Raw genomic sequence first — 19,429 nt, forward strand, 5'->3', positions numbered from 1 at the left:
CCTCTGGAGCCGCCTGTTGCCGACCCCCGCACTAGGTCTTCATGGAGCTGTTTCATTACTTAGATGCTCGTGCTTGCTTGAGATCTTCTTTTCGAATGTTTAAATTCTGTTTTTTTTTTTCATCTTGGATTATCTTGCAAGACGTTTTACATGCAGCAAATTGTATAGCCTATGAGGTGAAAGTTGAGGGCCAATTCCTCTGAGCCCCGTGAACTACACTTTGAAGGTCAAAGTTCAATGAAAGCTCATGTAAAAATACCACACATGAGAGTATAAATGTGACAGGAATTATTGATCAAGGTCACTTGAATGTGTTTGTTTCTCTGAGGAAGAAGAGAGTCTCTCATTTGGATGAGCTCCAACATGTGGCTGGCCATCGTCTGTTTGCATCATTGAAGCCACAGGCAATGTTGTTGAGTCTGTTCATAATTATCCTGTTTAAGTGTCCCAGGATGTGTGCTCATGTTTTACTGCGCATACTTACCTATCTGTGTAACACAGCTCTGAAGTGCTTTGCATTTTGTATATTTGATAATCGACCCCTCGCACATTCCTTTTTAGCTTCATTAATATACAGGGGGTGGGATGGGGGATGGGCGGGGGGTACTTCCAAAAACGGGCAGCTTGGTGCAGTTTGTCTTTGATCATGCATTTCTCAGATGTTGTAGCCACAAATGAAAACAGATTTTTCTTCTTGAAAATGCATTTTTCAGTTTTCCGGGCTTCTGAGTACACAATTGGTGTGAGGGCATGAAACCTACCATAAAAGGAAACCTCTTACGTTACTGCTATTCAAAGAAATAGACACCAAGCCCCCCGTCCTTAAAACTTGACTATCTGTAAACACTTTCTGCTTTTGTTTATTTTGGACCATGTTTAAAAGTATATTCCTAACTTAAGAACAAACACATATGCTTTGAATTGTTAACTAAAGCACTCATCCAACAGGCTCCATCAGTTCTGTACAGCAGTGGAAAAATAATGACCTCACGTCCTTCATGCTGAAATATCAATACCACGCAGTGGAAAGTTGTTGAGCAGCAAACTCTGTATGACTTCTGCTCAATTTTGACTAATCTGCCCTGCCGCCCAGTGAAAAGGAATTCTTAGTTGGTAGGAGTACTGTATTGTCATGGGAAAATGTTGTTACTGACCAAAAAAAAAAAAAAAAACGTGTATAAGTGGAAGTTTCCATGGATAGGTTCCTCACCAAAAACTCAAATGGGTAAATTTGGGAATGCCCACCCGTAAATGTGCCCCCCCCCCCCAAAAAAAAAAAAAATCGAACATCCACATCCAGGACTGGAAGCTGTGTAGCCAAGAGAAATCAATCTACGAAATGAAATGATTGTTCGGAACAAAGTGATCCAACTTCAGGCAACAAATATTACAATACAGACCACTGAATCATGGTATAGTTTATATTTCATTTTATTTACATCATACTTTTTTTTTTAATGTATGTATAAGAGTCCAAATGGCTCAGAGGACATGACGTCCACAATCCCCCCCCCCCCCCCCCAAAAATTTGGAACGTGGACTTGTCAGACTAGAGCACACTTTTCTACTTTATATCAGTCCATCTTAAATAAACCGGAGCCCAGAGAAGGTGGCGACCTTTCTGGCTGTTATTCAAAAATGGCTTTTGCTTTGCATCTTTCAAGTTGCACTTGTGGGTGAAGCGCCAAGCTTTTCATCTCTCCTGGCCGCAACACAACTGATTCACATAATTAGGATTGATCTCATGCTGCTTCAGAGCTGGCATTTGAATCAGGTGTGTTGTAGCGGTGAGAGATGGAAAACAGGCAGGACAGCAGCCCTTGAGGACTGGAGCGGGACATTCATGGTTTTCACATCGATGTCGGTTTTTGATGCAGTGCCGCTGAAGGGATCAAAGGTCACTGGCGTTCAATGTTGGTTTTCAGCCTTGCCTCTTACATGCAGTGATTTCTCCAGATTCTCCGAACATGTTGATGATATTATGGACCGAATATAATGAAATCTCTAAATTCCTTGTAATACGTTGAGTGACGTTCTCTTCAAAGTGTGCAACTATTATATCACACAGTCGTTCATAAAGAGATGAACTTCGTCGCGTATTTACTTGCAAATGACTGGGAATCTCCTTTTATACCCAATCATGGCACCCGCCTGTTCCCAGTTAGCCTGTTCACCTGTAGGGTCTTCCAAAGAGGTGGTTGATGAGCATTCCTCAACTTTTTCAGTCTTTTTTGCCGCCTTTTTTTTGGAATGCCAAAAAATGTTACGTAAAACAATAAGGTTTATCAGTTTGTACATTGAATATCTTATCTGTGTTGTGTATTCAGTTAAATATACCGTATTTTCCGCACTATAAGGTGCACCTAAAACCATTCAATTTTCTCAAAAGTCCACAGTGCGCCCTTTAATCCAATGCACCTTATATATGGTGTCAAAGTCTTCCCATTGAGTTGTTTCCCTGTTCGTGTGCCAATGCCATCTAGTGGTGATTATTAGCAGGAACCAATTGTTACCTAAAAGGGTTCGGCCCCGACACTAATTCACATGTGTATTCGCCAACACACACTCAAACGGACAAGTACTTTGTGAGCTCAGCGCAGCCGTAATGAAACAAAGATAATACCAAAAGCAGAGTTAACTGCTGACTAAATGAAGGAAGAAGGAGACAAGCAAGACTTCTCAGGACATTTAGCCCCTTGTGGGTGTGAGCCCACAAGGTTTGTGTGCCTTTTTGTTGAATCAATGATCTTCATAACTTTTGTCTTTCATTTATTGTTTTGTAATGCCATTTGTATTTATATGTTTCAAGTCCGTGTTTGTAACCAGTTCTTAATTGTTACGGCGGTTGTGAAGGCTCTGAATAAATAAAGCTGCTGTATTGTGTTGTATGCCTTTTGCGTAGCACCATCTAGTGGATGCATGACATAATTGCAGCCATGATTGTAGCTTCTATTCTATGTGCCTTATAATGCAGTGTGCCCTATATATATGAAATCTGTTTTAAAATAGGCCATTCATGAAGCGGCGTTCACAAGGTAACATCAATAAATAACACGTAAATAACCTAAAAAAAATACATACACATACAGATACAGAATAACAAAACACATCTGAACCTACTCGTATTGGTTTGAGTCTGAGTCCAGTACAAAACTAGTTCACCACATTTTAACGGTGTTGGAAAATGAACCACAGAGAGTGAACAATATTTGTTTGAACAAATGTTTTGTGACCTTGTGTTTAGCAAAGCGGGCCAAAGCATTTGACTATCAGCTCCAGGTGCAGGCCTACTTAACCATGAGTCCGAGGGGGGTGGGGGACCGTACTGAAAGCATAGTTCAGTGTTGTGTGGCCCTTGGATTTATAAAGGTGAATCATTCTGTCATAGTCTGTAAGTGCGCGTGATGAGTCTGTGAAAAGGAAAATATGTTAACAGCCGGCTCGTCACACTAATACCCTCTCCCTTGTAAAGTTGCAGTTGCGGAATTAATCATAGCTCTATAATAGGAGAGGAAAGAAAGAAATATTGGGGGGAAAACCTGGGCTTTTTCTTGCTGATTCACATCTTACATTTATGTGAACAGGTTGCACAGTACCTTTGAGCGAAACTGAAGAGAATGACCAAGATATATATGAGTAGCGCTGCAGCACAAGACTATGCATCCGTCACAGCTCAAGCTTAGTTTTGGTATGTCGAGCCTTATCAGGAAGACAATAAAATGCAAATGGCCCGGCTCATCCCAACCCTCCCCCCATCTCATTTATTGTCTTGTCTTTGAGCCTCCAAATGGCCAAATATTTAAAGGGAAGTGGCCGCTTTTTACGGGATGGGTATTGTTGTTTTAACTCAGTCACGGAGATGGAGTTACTCTTGTGTAAGCTGCCTGTAGATTAAAACTCGCAGAGTGGGAAGATAGCATCAGAGCAGTAAAGGGGAAATTCCAGTCTTTGCAAGTGAAACCATCTGACGAGCAAGAAAGTGCCATGATACAGACGGTATGTCAGAAAGATGGCTTTAACATGAGTGTTTGTGTCTAGATGATAAGAAGCGATGGAGCCTGTGAGAGAAAAGTGTCCCATCTGGCCACCATTTGTCTCCAAGAGGAACTTCATAAGAATCATGTCTTAATGGACCTTGGCTTTGAAGCCTCAAAGTGTGTGGACAGAATTGCAGCTGACCTTTTTGTTCTTTTTTGGGGTTTATTTGCTCAACATTTGTGACGCAGTAACTGCGGTTTATTTGTTCCAAAGTGTCCGTAAACATCCGGAAAATTTCCATGTGGAGTTTTACAGAATATTTTTTGTTAACATTGATAGTTGGACGAGTCAAAGAATCGAGAAGGGTTTCGAATCGTTGTCGTGCATGACATTACTATCAAGAGGATTACAATTTCAACATTTATTCCAAGAGAATGAGCAGCCTCAATAAAAGAGGAGAATAAACATGTGATTGAAGAATTTACTAATTTATTACAATTTATGACTTTTCAACAGGTGGCTGTGTCTCATCGACTTAAAACCCTGGAAGTGAATTTTTCGCCGTGTGGGAAAGCCTCTGTGCGTGTCGATACAGTAATTTAATAATTGGCAACATCGCCATTTTGTTCAACAGTGTTTGAAATTTTGAAATGTTAACAAGAACAGTGGGGGAGACTCATTTTGGATTTTAATAAGTGTTCTGATTCTAAAAAGATGATGCAACAGTAGAAAGAGTGCAAAGTTATGCAAATATCACAATTTGCTCAAAAAAATGACCTAGGCAATTATGCTATGTAGCTAACTATATAGATATTGATCCATCCATTTTCCGATGCGCTTTATCCTCACAAGGGTGCTGGGGCCTATCCCAGCTGTCTTTGGGCAGTAGGTGGGGCACACCCTGAACTGGTTCAATCAGTCTGCCTTGCATGTTTTTGGAATGTGTGGGGGGGGCCGGAGTACACGGAGAAAACCCACGCAGGCCCGGGGAGAACATGAGAACTCCACACAGGAAGCTGGGATCGAACCCTACACCGAGACCGCACTGTGAGACCGACGCACTAACTACTGGACCACGGGGCCACCCAATGTACAGGGTGTTCCAAAAGTCTTGGGCAGATTTGAAGTCCCCATATCGCCTTTACTATGAACGGTAGTAAGATAAAAGTTGTGCCATTTTAAAGCTAATTACATTAAGTTTTTTACAAGCCTGTTGATTTTTTAAATTTCTTTTCAGACCCATTAATGGCGTTCACGCAACCAGAAAAGGCGTTTTGTGTGCTTGAATTTGAAAAACTGAATCATGGACTGTTGTTCAACGTGCATTTCGCAAAAAATTCGGAAAGGAGCCACCAGAGAGGAAGTCCATAGTGAGATGGCACGGTAAATTAAGATAAGATAAGATAAGATATCCTTTATTAGTCCCACACTGGGGAAATTCATAACGGACGGTCGCTTATGCCCAGATAAAAGAACGGGACGCACCTCAACTTCAGAAGATGTGATTGAACAAGTTCGAACTGCTTTCCAGCGGAGCCCTCGTCAATCGATCAGAAGAGCCAGTTGGGATCTCCAGATCTCACAACCATGCGATTTCCTTTTGTGGGGATTTGTGAAAGGATTGTTCTATGTGCCCCCTATTCCAAGAGACGTGGATGAGCTGAAGGCACGAATAACAGAAACTGTTGCAACCATTGACAATGCAATGCTGGGATGTGTTTGGCAAGAATTTGACTATCCGCTTGATGTTGTCGTGTGACCAATGGTGCTCACATTGAACATCTTTGAACATTCCATGTAAAAATTGATATTACAAGCTTTCTGAATTTACCAGATGCGTTTTTATATCCTTAATAGTTTCCGAGATATTCAATGTCAAAATGTGCCCAAGATTTTTGGAACACCCTGTATATAAAGAGAGAGAGACAGACAGAGAGAGAGAGTAAGTGTTCCAGATGTGTAGGGCTGCAACGTTGAAGTCTCTGTCACTAAACATCCAGAGTTCGTTATTTGGAATGGAGAGCATGTCGGCATCAGATGAGCACAGCATCAGGTTGATGATATATGGCGGGGCTGCTTCGTAGGCCGTGGTTACGTAGAACGGTTTGGGCTTCGGTGTTTATTGACCCCAAACCGCTGTTTCTACACAGTGAAAACACGAGCTGGGGCTCGTAGGTTTAGCAATGTTCCGCTAAGCTGTTTTTATAGATCCCACTCATTTTGATGTGCTTGTGTGTATAGTTCTATCCTGAGCCAAAGCAGCCTCGGCAAACATGAGTGCCACCGTCTTATTCATCCATTTCAGCTGACTGTCAGTTGCAAATTTAACATGGCCGCTGCGAGATTTGTGATGGGATGAGGCGAGTCAGGGGCAGCTATTATAATTTGGGATTTTTCATTCAACTTTATATTTAGGTTTGACTTTTGTTGTCGTTTATTTCCAGTCACTTTTGATAAATGTTTATAAAGGGGTTGATAGATTTGACTAGTTTTTATCCATCCATCCATTTTCTGACTCGCTCATCCTCACAAGGGTCGCGGGGAGCCTATCCCAGATGTCTGCAGGCAGTAGGCGGAGTACACCCTGAACAGGTAGCCAGCCAATCGCAGGGCACATATAGACGAACAGCCATCCGTGCTCACACTCGCATCTTGGGACAATTTAGAGCGTTCCATTAGCCTACCATGCATCTTTTTAGAATGTGGGAGGAAACCGGAGTACCCGTAGAAAACCCACACTGGCACGGGAGAACATAAAAACTCCACACAGGGAGGCCGGAGCTGGAATTGAACCCTGCACCTCTGTACTGTGAGGCCGACATGCTAACCAGATGACAACGGGGCCGCATACAAGTTTGTATCTTAAAATGCTTCGTTTTTGTTGAGTTTTTATTAGCTTTAGTATTGTTTTTAATAGATATGGAGTATTTGTCGAGTGTAAGATAAATAAAAAAAAGGTCCCAAAATATTGTGTCATACAGTAAAATGAACAATTTGATAACGACTGTTCGACCTTGCTTTTTCCAAACGGCCATAAAAATATAAATGCATTTGAAATGAATGCTGAAAGTTCATGTATGATATTAATTGACAAAGACGAAAGCAAACTACAATTTCACTGTACTGTAATTATAGTTAGTATTATCAACATAAAATGTAGACTACTATACTTTTTTTTTAAAAAACACTCTTCTTTTATTTTGTTCAGGAAAAAGATTTTTTAAATTTTAGTTTGTGTTAATTTGTTGGTTTGTGTTAACTAACCTTTGTCAGGGACTGAGGCGGAACGAGTGAGCGTGTCCTCTTTTTGTCATTGTATAGTGTGCAACCAATTCCGAACCATTCCAGTTTAATCTATTTTCAAAAATGCCTGTAAACCCTGGTGATTTTTCTTGTATTTGAATTCCAAATTTTAAATTTGATCGAATTTGCATCAGCTGATATATAGACATATCTTTGAGGTATTTTCTAAATTTCATTACCATCATTTCATTACCTTTGGACACTGTTCCGAAGGAGCAGCATACATCTGCCTCGAACGTTTCTGCCAAAAATTTGGAAAAACATCGACCTCAAAATGGCATCGGGCGTTCAGCTAAATAGCCGTAAATTGGGCCGTTCATTCCAGTCGTTGTAACTAAACTGAACAGAAAGATTTTGAAGGCCCGGTTTAAAGTGTACCCATGGTATGTGGCCTCAAGGCAGTTAAGATTCTTTTCACCTTGAGGTCATCAGATACACTGGCACTTAAGTTTTATGGTGGGGGTCATAATTGCACACAGACACAGAGATGTCTTTCACACAGGAGGTGGACTTGGAAAGTAGAAGTGATTTCTTCAAACACAAAGAACCCATACAAGTACTAAATACCGTCTTTTTCCATTGCAATCTTGAATTTGTATTTTGTATTTCCTCAAAATTATCATGTCAGGCCCTTTTCCTGATAGTTCGCTCATTATAATGGAATAAATGAGTTCTCCACAAAATTAGCCTGGCATTCTGTGGATGTTGGCGGTGTTGTTTCCACACACTTTTCATCTGCTGGCCTTCAGTCCGAATTACATGACCTGGCCCCACGATCATTCAAATACCTCACCACTCTTTTTTTCAACCAATAAGTGAATATTGACCTTCGTAATATTTCTGCATCACTTTGGGCACTGTTGTATGACGACCTTCACTAAAACACTTTTGATTCCTAACTGATAGTAGTACAAGCAGTCGAGACAAAAACTAAAATTATTGCAAAAAGAAATAAATAAATATAAAAAAGAAATTGCAAAATAATGTTATGTTGCTGCTGCTCGCTTTTTTAAAATGGGAATACAGTGGAGTCCTAGTCAGCGTTATGGTGATACTTCTTTGTCTCACTAATTTACAAATGTCAGTTACTACTTACTGTTAAAAAAAAAAAAAAAAAAAAGAAGCCATGACTGAAGTAATTTACAGGCGCCGTAAGACAAAGAGCTGCTTTTGTCCATCGATGTGATGATAACTTTCTGAATCGCAACATTCTAAAGACCAAGAAGGTAATCATGAATTTTAGAATTAAAACAACCCCACTGAAACCCAGCGTCGTTCCCAAAAAGCACAGCTGCAATTGTACAAATACTTTGGTAATATGTTTGACTCTCTGTGAAAGTTTGTCTTGAAGACGAGTGCGTAACATATCGTGAAGCTAAATCAAAGGGAAATGTATTGCAGCTCAACTCCTTTTTCCATCTGTCATAATATTTTATGTCTCATATTCATCTGTTTTTTTATATAGTTTTTTTTTCTCCCATCAAAGCCTTTTAAGCTTATTTTTTCGCTGGACTAACTGGAAATAAACGACAACAAAAGTTCAATGAGCTGGCAGTGCAAGCCCCCCCCCCCCCCCAAAATAACCCAAAAAAAGCCGCAGAAATAATCAACCAAAAAGCACATGTCCTCCCCACAGAATTTGCCTTGATGCCCTCTGGCTAGCATTACTGCTCCAAGTCTTTTCAGCCTAAAATAATTGATTCAATGAACACGGTTTTATCTTGGTTCCATTTGAGCAAATTTTCTTTTCAATCTGTTTTCATCATGTTACGTGCATTAAGACCGGCAACGGGTGCAGTTCGCTGCTTTTAAAGAATCATAACTTTCTTACAGGCGAAAAGAAGTGCAAAAAATAGGAATAGGCAGTTTAGCGTTCAAATGGTTTATTTGAATGTCTCTATATGACTGGTCTTGGGGTGGGGTGGCAAGTGGTCCAAAGGTGCGGGGGATCAAACTGGCAGGCAGGTCATGAGGGTTCATCAGAACGGCAAGTCTTTGTGTCATCGTGTACGAATGAGAGAGTCACATTGCGTTGTCGATACAACTGCGGAGCCATGTTCTGGGGTAAACGGCCACTTCACTTTTGATGACATTTATTCTAAAATGAAAGCTCCACTTTTGTGTACGTCTAAGATTGGTTTCCAGAGACTGTGCAAGATTTCCATTTCACTATTACTATTTGCTCTGTAATTTGTTGAAAAAAAAAAACAATTCATTGTGATACAGAAAGGAAATGACAGAACTGCATAGCACAAAAAAAAGGGAGTTAAAAAACAACGTGAACATAGGACAACCCCCTATCCCGCTGTGGGGCGACCGTATGCGAGTGTTTGTGTAGGTAGCAAATGCGCATTCACGTCAAGGATCGTCGGGCTTCGTTCAAAGTCGCAAATGTTTGCCAAACATTCGCCAGACATTCATCAACAGTTTTAATGGCTTCCGTCTGGAGAACGGTTGGCGAACGTTTGTGACCTTGAATGAACCCTGGCGTGAACATTCGTCACCTTTGTAAACCTTTTGCCCTTCAGTGGGACGGGGGGAAATTGTACATGCCACTCTGTTACTAGTGCCTTCTTCCTTCACCAGTCCTGAATTTTTGGCCACAAATTGAAATGTATAGAAATATGCTTGACACATTATGACTGTGGGTAGTGGTTAGCATGTCTGCCTCACAGAGCAGAGGTCGTGGGTTCGATTCCGGGCCCTTCCTCTGTGTGGAGGTTGCATATTCTAAAGCCCACAAATTTTCTTTGCATGTTATATCTGTCACACACTGAACAACCAGAAATAAGACTGCTCGGTTGTTTTAGTGTTTTTGGCAGCAAAGCAAACATTTTTTTCCCCCTTGACTGGTGTTAATTAAACCGACTCCATTGTATGCAATACAGGAGTATCATACACAAAGGAGGAATAATTGAGTGGTGGATGCAATCACCAGTTTTTAAATAAAAGCATTTGTTCCTTGTTCAGTTGCACCCAAAAGCTTGTTGGAGATCCTAAGACCGGCCTTTAAAGGGGTTACTGAGAGGCACTGCATAAACCCCATGATGGAAAACTTGAGACTCTAAGCTCAGTGAAAGACAAAGAGAGGGTCAATTTGGTCTCAACCGGAGAACTCAAAAGGACCTTCTTTACCGGAATTTGATGAAGACATGGGAGATAATGTCAGCTTTTGTTGACAATAAGACAACTGTTATGTGTACAGGTTGATCACACCAATTGCTTGAGGGCCAACAAATCAAAAGCTATTATCATTAAAATGCAGTTCAGGCAGTTGGTCAAATGAAGTTAATACATGTTATGATTTTCATCAAGATAGGCTTTTTAGGGCAGCGATTCTAATGCCTGACCGAAACTACATTTTAAATTTATAAAACGAACTAAAACAAACCTAAATTATGGGAAAAAAATCATGTTTTTCTTTGTCAATTAAAATCATATACGGTTTTAGCTTACGGGGTTCTTTAAAATGCATTCGTATTGATGTACATCTGTATAGAAGAAGGAAGGTCAAACCGTCATTTGGGGATTGTACCTTGCTTTAGTTTATCACACAATACTTACGGCAGGCGCTTTTCCATTCGCCCCCAAACAGCCCCACAGCTATGCCCGGCACCACAGCACACTCCTTTGCTTTTCCATTACAACGGGCGCGCGGCAGGGTGGGGGAGGGATTAAATGCACTGTGTTTGCGCTGCAATATTTACATTCGCAACTGGCGAGTAGCGGCCATTGTTTTTGGAGCGATTCGAAATATGAATTCCCATTGCATGATGTGTCAACATCGCAAAGTGTAGCCCACACAATGCACAGAAGCTTCCACATATAATAAAAAAAACTATTTCAGAGTTGAAGACAGCCACCCGCTGTCAAGACAAATACAGTGTATACCGTACATAAGCACAAATATTTTGTGTTTCACAACAATATTGAACCATATTTACAATTTCATACAGTATGTACCATGTATGAAATAGTGCGATAGTGACACAGATTTCGTGAGCAGGATGCAAATCTCAATGCCAGCGCTCAATCGTTCAGAATGGAGAATTCACTCTCATTCATTTGTCAGCATCTCCCAGTCAACCGCTCGTCGTCCTCACATAGTGGCGCCTGAAGCCTGCAGGCCTCCATCCCCGAGACCGGCGCCTTGATCGGTCGGGCCGTGGGAGCAGTGAGCTTCTGCTTGGCTGCTGGAGACCTCCCATTCAAGTGAATGAGAAGCATAAATTTTACCATTAGTCATCAGAAATGCATCCATTAGCATATAGAATTGTAAATATGGTTGTCTTTCAAACACTATTACTGTATTTTTAATGTATATACAATTTTTTGTGACTTTAGCAGCGTTCCTTGTTGCATCGCTGTTGTCCAATCAGATGACAGTCATAACATGGCCCAGTTCGGTCCCAGATGGTTGGCGCTTTAGAATCAGCTCGAAGATGGTTCAGAAAATCGGATGTAAATGAATCACTCCGCCCCAAAATGTCTAATTAAGAAGCGAACATCGGGTGCCAAGTTTTGGTGTGGAGCAAGGCTCATGGAAAAGCGCCTTTAGTGGCCTTTAAATTTAACAAATCCTCTCTATATTTAAAAAATAAAAACTAATACTAAGACTAATAAAAATTGAAAATGGAGCATTTTCCCCAACTGAATTAATAAAAACCTAAACAAAATAAAATCTCAAACTATATATATATGTACAGTATATGTATGTAAATATATTCATATATATATATATATGTGTGTGTGTGTGCGTGCGTGCGTGCGTGTCTGTGGATATCTATATTTTTTTTTTCTCTAGTGTATGACAAACAAAACACCAGGTAAAATTGAGACCCCTCTTCTAGAGATTTGCCATATTCAGTGTTAATTAGGTAACATTAAATCTGTGCAGTTTTTGATCAAGCAAACTCGTCAAAAGAAGTTATGTCAGTCTGTTTTTTCATAGGAACAGAAACAACTTAGAATGATGGGACTGGCGCGCCTGAGCATTGTTTATGAAATTTATACTCATGTTATTTGACGAGATCCTCAACAATCTTCATCTTAATTCTGAGTCTATGCTGTGTATTCTCGTATGCAAAGAAATGAATAGTTTTGTCCTGAAGAAAAAGAGAAAAAAAGCAGAGGAGAATAAGATAAGATAAGAAAAACTTTATTAGTCTCGCAATGGAGAAATTCCCAATTCACAGCAGCAAAGTTATGAAAGGAAGAAGTAGAACAACAAAATGTAGGAGCTGCTGGAAAGGCAGCCACTCTCGCGGCGCCATTTTGAAGTCAAAAACAAAAATAACACAACACAACACATAGGACACAGACAGTCATGCAATCTTCACCACTTTTCTGCATACACTTTGTTGTCTGAAGCAGTTCTAGATGAAAGAGGAGAGGATCAAAGTGTCCTTTAGAGACATCATGCTGAAAATGTGCACACGTCTGCTACAAGCTAAGTTTTGAAAGCAAACACAAGGCTGTAGCGTCCATTGACGAAAAGAGATGAGTTCACTTCTCCTGTCCCACGTAATCCGCTTCAAACTCCAAGCCGCGACTCCCAGCTCCAAATCCGCATCGGCGCTACGCGCTAACGCTCCTTTCTTCTCATCGTCGGCTCCTCAAGACTTACATCCATCCAGCCGCAGACCGTTCAACAGCACCGATCTCTCCGCTGAACAAAGCGGGGCTGTGAAAAATGCTGCCCCTTACAGGCGCAAGACACAAGCGCCCCGGTACTGTCCAGCAACGACAGTCAAATGGCGCCGACATTCCTCCCAGTCAAAAACAGTGCTGGTATACCCATGCTGCCGAGAAGGCGCAACCACCGAGCACAGAGTCTCCTCCTTGATGAATGTCGTGGCCAAAAAATGCTGAAAACGACATAACAACAAACACAAAGTGACAAAAAAAACACAAAAATGACAAAAAAAGCAAGGCTCATGAGAGCACTTGCTGACGGCTGCCTCCTCGGGCGCCATCTTGACTTTGTCAAGTGGAAATAGTCTTTTCTATCATCAATTCAATTCCTGGTTAAAAAAAAAGAAAGAAAGAGTTTACACGCTGTAGCTGGGTTAAGAATGTCCGGCAGAAACAAATCATTTGAGGTTTTCGTGGCAGCAGGAGATATATACACACACACACAAACTGTTTAAACTAGAGAAGGAAAGTGTTGAAGTGTGCCAGAAGGCCCTCCGTAAAAACCCCAATAGATGGACTCGTGTCTTGGCCTCTTAGTTCTCAAAGGGCCCTTTCATGGCAGAGGCAGCAGGTTGTTGGAATGCGACAGCCGAGCTCATATGTAGCCTTGAAAAAAAGATCCGAGAGATCTAATCACTGTTTTCCAAAACTTTGGACACAAGTAATCAATCACAGTTGTTGACTGTTTTGACACCTGCAATCAGGTTCATAGAAAGTGACGTCTATCCAAAACAATCAGATCCTGTGAGCTTCATTGGAAACGGTGCGGCTGAGCTGGAGGACATCTTGAAGACACTTTAACTCAAGCATTCGTATCGCAAAGAGACCGCTGTGTTTATTTTATCTTGAATGTATATTCTACGAACATTATTGTTGTTGTTAGTATGCACGATAAATCGGTGAGGTCAACCTATTTAGTTTGCATTAATTGGTGTAAATATGAAATGCAATTTGCTAGCTTACTGCTACTTGTAGCAAGTTGACATAAATAATAATTTCTTACACCTATACTATTTTGATTGAGGCTGAATTTAGGGAAAAATTCAACAATCAACACCTTCCATCCATCCACCCATTATTGCAGCATTTCCGACCGTTTGGCTGGATTTGAACACACAATATCGAACAACATATCTATTTTTTTTGTCTTTGTAACTGGACACATTCAAAGCAATGTGAAACTGGATGTAATGCGAAAAACTTTCTGGTGCACTTTCACAATCTAATGGATGCCAAAGCAAAAACGTATTCATTATTACAATTAAAGAACTAGGGGAAAAGAATATAAAGTATTAGACAAAAATATACTGTATATCTATATGCTCAACAAATACTAAGTCAGACAAAAATATACAATATTATGAACGGCAAAAATATTGACAGTAATACAAAAGTATTACAGAAAATCATAGCTGACAATACAATAGAAAACAATACAAACAGTGACATAACAGAAACAATATAAATATTACATATTACAAACAACAATTAATCACTTTCCACATCAGCTTTTCTCAGAAATATATTCACTGTACTTACTCGGGATGTGACGATATCCAAATATCACAATGCGATATTATCACGATATTTGGGGAGGTTGGCGATTTAAAAAAAAAAAAAAAAACTTAAAATATAGATTTTTCTTTTTTTTTTTTTTAAGCACACTATTGTGATTGTGTACATAACAGTGGTAACAAAGAAATAGACTTGGCCAGGCGTTTTATTGTCATGTATTCCATATCCTGATCTAACATGTCATGATACAGTATCATGAACATTTTAATATCACAGTATTGCCGTTATTGTTAGATCCCTAGTATTGACACTGTGTCTTCACACTTCACTGTCACAAAAGAATCAACAATCAATCACTTTGTCAACAACATTTAGATGGACTGGCGTTCATCAAAAATACTTTGAACATCCAGAAATACTTATTCTGTGTCTTTACACTCCACCGTAACTCTAAGATAAAGTGTTATGCCAGCAGAACACAGAAAGAATAATTCATGACATTGTCAATATGAGTTCAGCTGGCACAAATTGACGAGTCATCCGAGTTGAACAGATTTCTGCAATCTGAGGAGTATTGTCGCCATTTTGCGAGCACCAAAAAGTTGGTCGACAATGGCTCAGATGCTATAATTAGTGGGATTCCTACACTTGTTTCTATTTAACGTACTGGTCCCATCATGAAGTAATTAAAAAAAAGGCTTGTCATCATGCGGGTGGTTTGGGATTTAATGCGTCATTTGGAGGCTGTTTGCAACATATTACACAGATTGGGTTTAGTGTGTGCAAGTCAAGTAGTAATATTGTCTTAAATAAAGCTTTCTTCTTGAAAGTTGTAGGCTTATTTGTCACGTTATTATTTGCCCTGTTTCCTTTTTGTAAGAAGCTCTCCAAACACTTTTGCTATTCACTGATTTTTGCAAGCTTGTGGTCTGACTTTTTCCTTGCGTCACGTGACAGAGATGAACGTTTTGACAGAGGCACATGCGGATTTATGTAACAAAACTTCTTTCAAACTCAATCAATCGGACAGCCCCCACCGACCAGCTGAGCGCAAGTGTTTCAGCCTGCGGGTTTGCCTGTGGCTTCGCCTCTGCTGCCAAGGAGAGCGTGGGGAAGAGACCGAGACGTCTCAGCTGACCAAGCCGTCCTTCCATGGAGCCTGTGGTGGGCAGTTTGGCAAGCATGGACTTTCTTGAGCCCTGTCTCATTTAAAAAAAAAAAAAAAGTTTGTTTAGCATGTCTGTAAAACTGGTACCAAATGGCTTGCGATCTGGTACCAGTCCATGGCCTGGTGGTTGAGATTCCGTATGCTAAACCTGTCTGTCATAGGAAACATACCACCCTCCATCCATCCATTTTCTATTTCTTATTTTGTTGATGGTCCCAGGTGAGCTGGAGCCCATCTCGGATGACTTGGGCAAGAGGCATGTTACACTCTGGATTAATCACCAGCAGTGGGTGTATCGATTCCCTGGTGTTGATCAAGTGGTGTAGTGGAACACTCGCCTCACTTATGTGTGGGCAGCATGGGATCGTTTCCTACTCAGTGATGATGTGAATGTGTGTATGTGTGTGGTTGTTCGCCTTGCAAACAATGAAGGTCTCCGTTTGCATCAACCGTTCAGAGTATATTATCTCAGTATCGTGACTTACAGAGGTTGGGTTTACATTTCACCGTGATTTTTTTTTTATCTTGATGGGCTTTGCTTTCATTTTATTATTCATCATGATGCAGACGACTCCTTGAGTAGCACTCAGAAATATACTGTACCTTATGAGAGAAAATTCATAATCACATTTTTACCGATGAAATGTGCATGTAGACCTTCTCCCATACTTATTGGTACAACCGTATGCCACACGCTGTGGCATTTCGCCATAGAGACAAAAATAATGTGAAAACACTGTGGTGAAATCTATGTATTCGAGTGAGGAATGCTGAGCGAGTGGCAACGCAAGATGGCTGCCAGTAGATTCACTTTTCGTTACGGCTAATCCGGGTTATTATATATGTCCGCAGCTTGGGCCTGTTTCTCATGCTAACATGGCCGCCACGTGTGTCCATGATTTGCCTTTGATGAGAACATTGCCCCTGCCAACATGGCCGCCCTATCTGTTAGCCTCCTCAAATTGTACAGTTTATCTGTGACAACAGCGGCACGACCCGCAAATATGTGTACCAGACCCTTTCTGTTAATCACGCCTTTTGAGTGGACTGGACACGACCGTATTTTCTGTCAATTAAATCCGAGATCTAAAATAAAGGTTCAAATTCTATTATGTCAGTGCTGTGTCTGTGAGTATAGCCACGATGTTCACGATCTCTATATTCACAAAAATGACCAAAGTCACATGTCCATGACAAAAGAATCAGTCAAAGCGCTCTCATAGAATGGATTTTCTTTTTTTTTTTTTTAATCACCAGCTCAAACTAGTGTGTGTCTCTGACTGGTTGTGCAGGTGACCCCCGGCTCTCAATGGATGCAGAGGTTATGGCTGAAGCTCAGAGTGGAGCTGCACCGACGCTTGAAGGTAAAATGTGCATTCTACTCTTTTTTGCCTTTCGTTCATACCATCTGAGGACAATGGTCAAATTACTCAAGGATAGCAACGATCTTTGTGAGTTCATCTGACCCAAGTGGCGCAAGTTGCAGTTAGGTCAAAGATTACCTGTCATCTCTCTGTGAGCCTAATTGTGAGCTGACCTAATTGTGAGGCCTAATTGTGAGCCGACCTCCTTTAGCATTACAAGGAGAGATGACTTGATAATTGTAATCAATAAGTAACATATGACGCAAGATGAACTGGGTAGCTGAGGTCAGATGTTGATGTTTGTTGTCACCTTTCCCCCAGTCAAAATTGTAAATCCAGTCGGATTTAAGCACTCCACAAGTCCACTATTTTGGCTGTTAGCAACCAACACCTTAAACCACAGGTGTCAAACTCAAGGGCCGGGGGCCATATCCGGCCCACCATGTCATTTTATGTGGCCGCGAAAGCAAATCATGTGTGTGAACTTCCATGAGCCTTGCTCACATCTGGACCGGAATGTGTAATTGTTGTGTGTAATAAATGACGTTGAGATTTTGCAAGAATTTTTTTTTTAACCTGTTTACACTCACTTGGTCAATAATTGAACAAACAACAAACAAAGAGTTGACTGATTTCAAAACTAGTAATCCATCAATTTTGTTGTTGTGTACAAGTAATAATACGATGTGATGATTAAACATTTATTCGGTTTCACTGTCGTAACGGCCCTCCGAGGGAAGTATTGTAAAGTAAAAGGTAATTCCAAAATGGCCCTCGATAAAAATGAGTTTGACACCCCTGCCTTAAACGCTCACCCAGCAAGAGCCTGAAAAATCCTGCACACGATCAACATTTTGTCACACTCCACTTAAAAAACAAACAAACATTGAGCTCTGTCATAGACTACTCATGCTAACCTAATTTTTGTGCCAACGCAAGCCTTTATGTGTTTGTTTGGGAATTTGGTTCATCTCGCTGCGTGAGTCTGGGCCTTCTGGGCTACCAGGAGCATTTCCTTTTACTATTTGAAAAGTAGACTAAACTTTACATCTGCTGTAATCATGGCTATGTGTGGGCTCAGGTAGTGTAACACGATTTGGGAGAATGTGGTTGAGGTGCAGGGAGATTGAAATGTGTCATTGATGTGCGCTTGCAGTTCCTGACAAACGTACTGTGCGCACCCCGGCCTGCCACGGGATTAAAGTAAACCTGTGTTTTCTTCTGCCAAGGACTATCAGATTCGTCTTTCGTACACAGGATTTAAAGGGAATGAAAGGAGATGCTCCAACTGGCGGCAAACCAACACTGCCACATTCACACCGACATCAAAGCAAAACATTCGTTTTCAAATACATTACGCTGGACCATCCTAAACGAGTCTGCGAAAATACCAATACACAGTCTAGCCTGCCCCTGCATAGATTTACTTACACCTGTTATGCACAGTGCACAAATAAAAAGCCAATTCTGTGCATTCCAACTTGATTAGTAAAAGAAGCTATTAGATGAAGCTAGCAAGAGCTAATGGCGACCTCACAATGAACAACTACGAGGAAACATAAACACCAGCATTAAAGGGGGAGTCAAGGCAAAAATGTTCTTGACACTAAATGAATAAATTGTAAATGAATATTGCATGTTGTAGAAGCATTGTAGATAAACGCTACCAAAGGAGTGGTCGTCCAAGCAGTTGAGGAAGCTTGCCAAAGCTCCCCAAGCTGCTTTTCATTACTTCTGTCTCTTGAGAATAAGAATAATCAAGCAAGCACTTAAGCCTTGATACTTGAGACTCAACAAAAGCCCTTGGCAAGTCACAAAACAGTGAGTAAGACAGATGATGCTTTACACTCCAAGTAATTTTTTGACTAGTAAGTTCGGGTTCTTTTACTCATTCTTTTCATTCATGCATCTGCTGACTGTATTTTCACTACAATGTTTCCAAGTGTTAGGGAGTGGGAGCAACAGGGGCCAGTGCTCCTCCTGCAAATGGGCGAACTGCTATGCGCAGCTCAACATTCAAATTGGAAATGGTCGTATTTTGTACTTTGGTTCAAAGGATGGCAAAGTCTATTTCACAATGCAAGTTTTTAATTGACAGCCCAAGGCAACAATGACCTTCCAGTTTGCTCACACACAGACAATCCGGTAGCCGGTCAGATCTCAAAAAATGGTGTGAGTTAACTTTATGAAATATGATAGCAAGGTTGTATTTATCATCCCTTGTCAAATAAACATTTAGGGCAATATTTTCCAGCCCAGGACAAGTCAAATGCAAAGCGCAGTCTAACTATGCGCATGGGTGGAGTTTTCTTTCTTTTGGTATTTGTGTAGACTTTACTCAGGTAGAATTGGGCGCAAGGAGGGGTTTGTGCTGTGGTGCATCCACATTGCCGGATGGAGGCAGGCA

General features: G+C 40.8%; 1 protein-coding gene across 1 annotated transcript in view; it reads left to right on the plus strand.

Annotated features, from left to right (window-relative positions):
* The window catches only part of ror2 (receptor tyrosine kinase-like orphan receptor 2), a 61,450-nt gene that overhangs the window by 30,736 nt on the left and 11,285 nt on the right, over positions 1-19,429 (plus strand). The window contains exon 2 of the mRNA XM_086135570.1: positions 16,951-17,022. Within this exon, the coding sequence (XP_085991696.1) occupies positions 16,951-17,022 (72 nt within the window). The remainder of the gene's footprint in view (positions 1-16,950; positions 17,023-19,429) is intronic.

The sequence above is a fragment of the Hippocampus guttulatus genome, chromosome 17 (genome assembly GCF_054856545.1).
Source record: "Hippocampus guttulatus isolate MCC_2025c chromosome 17, RoL_Hgut_1.0, whole genome shotgun sequence".
NCBI classification, from domain to species: domain Eukaryota; kingdom Metazoa; phylum Chordata; class Actinopteri; order Syngnathiformes; family Syngnathidae; genus Hippocampus; species Hippocampus guttulatus.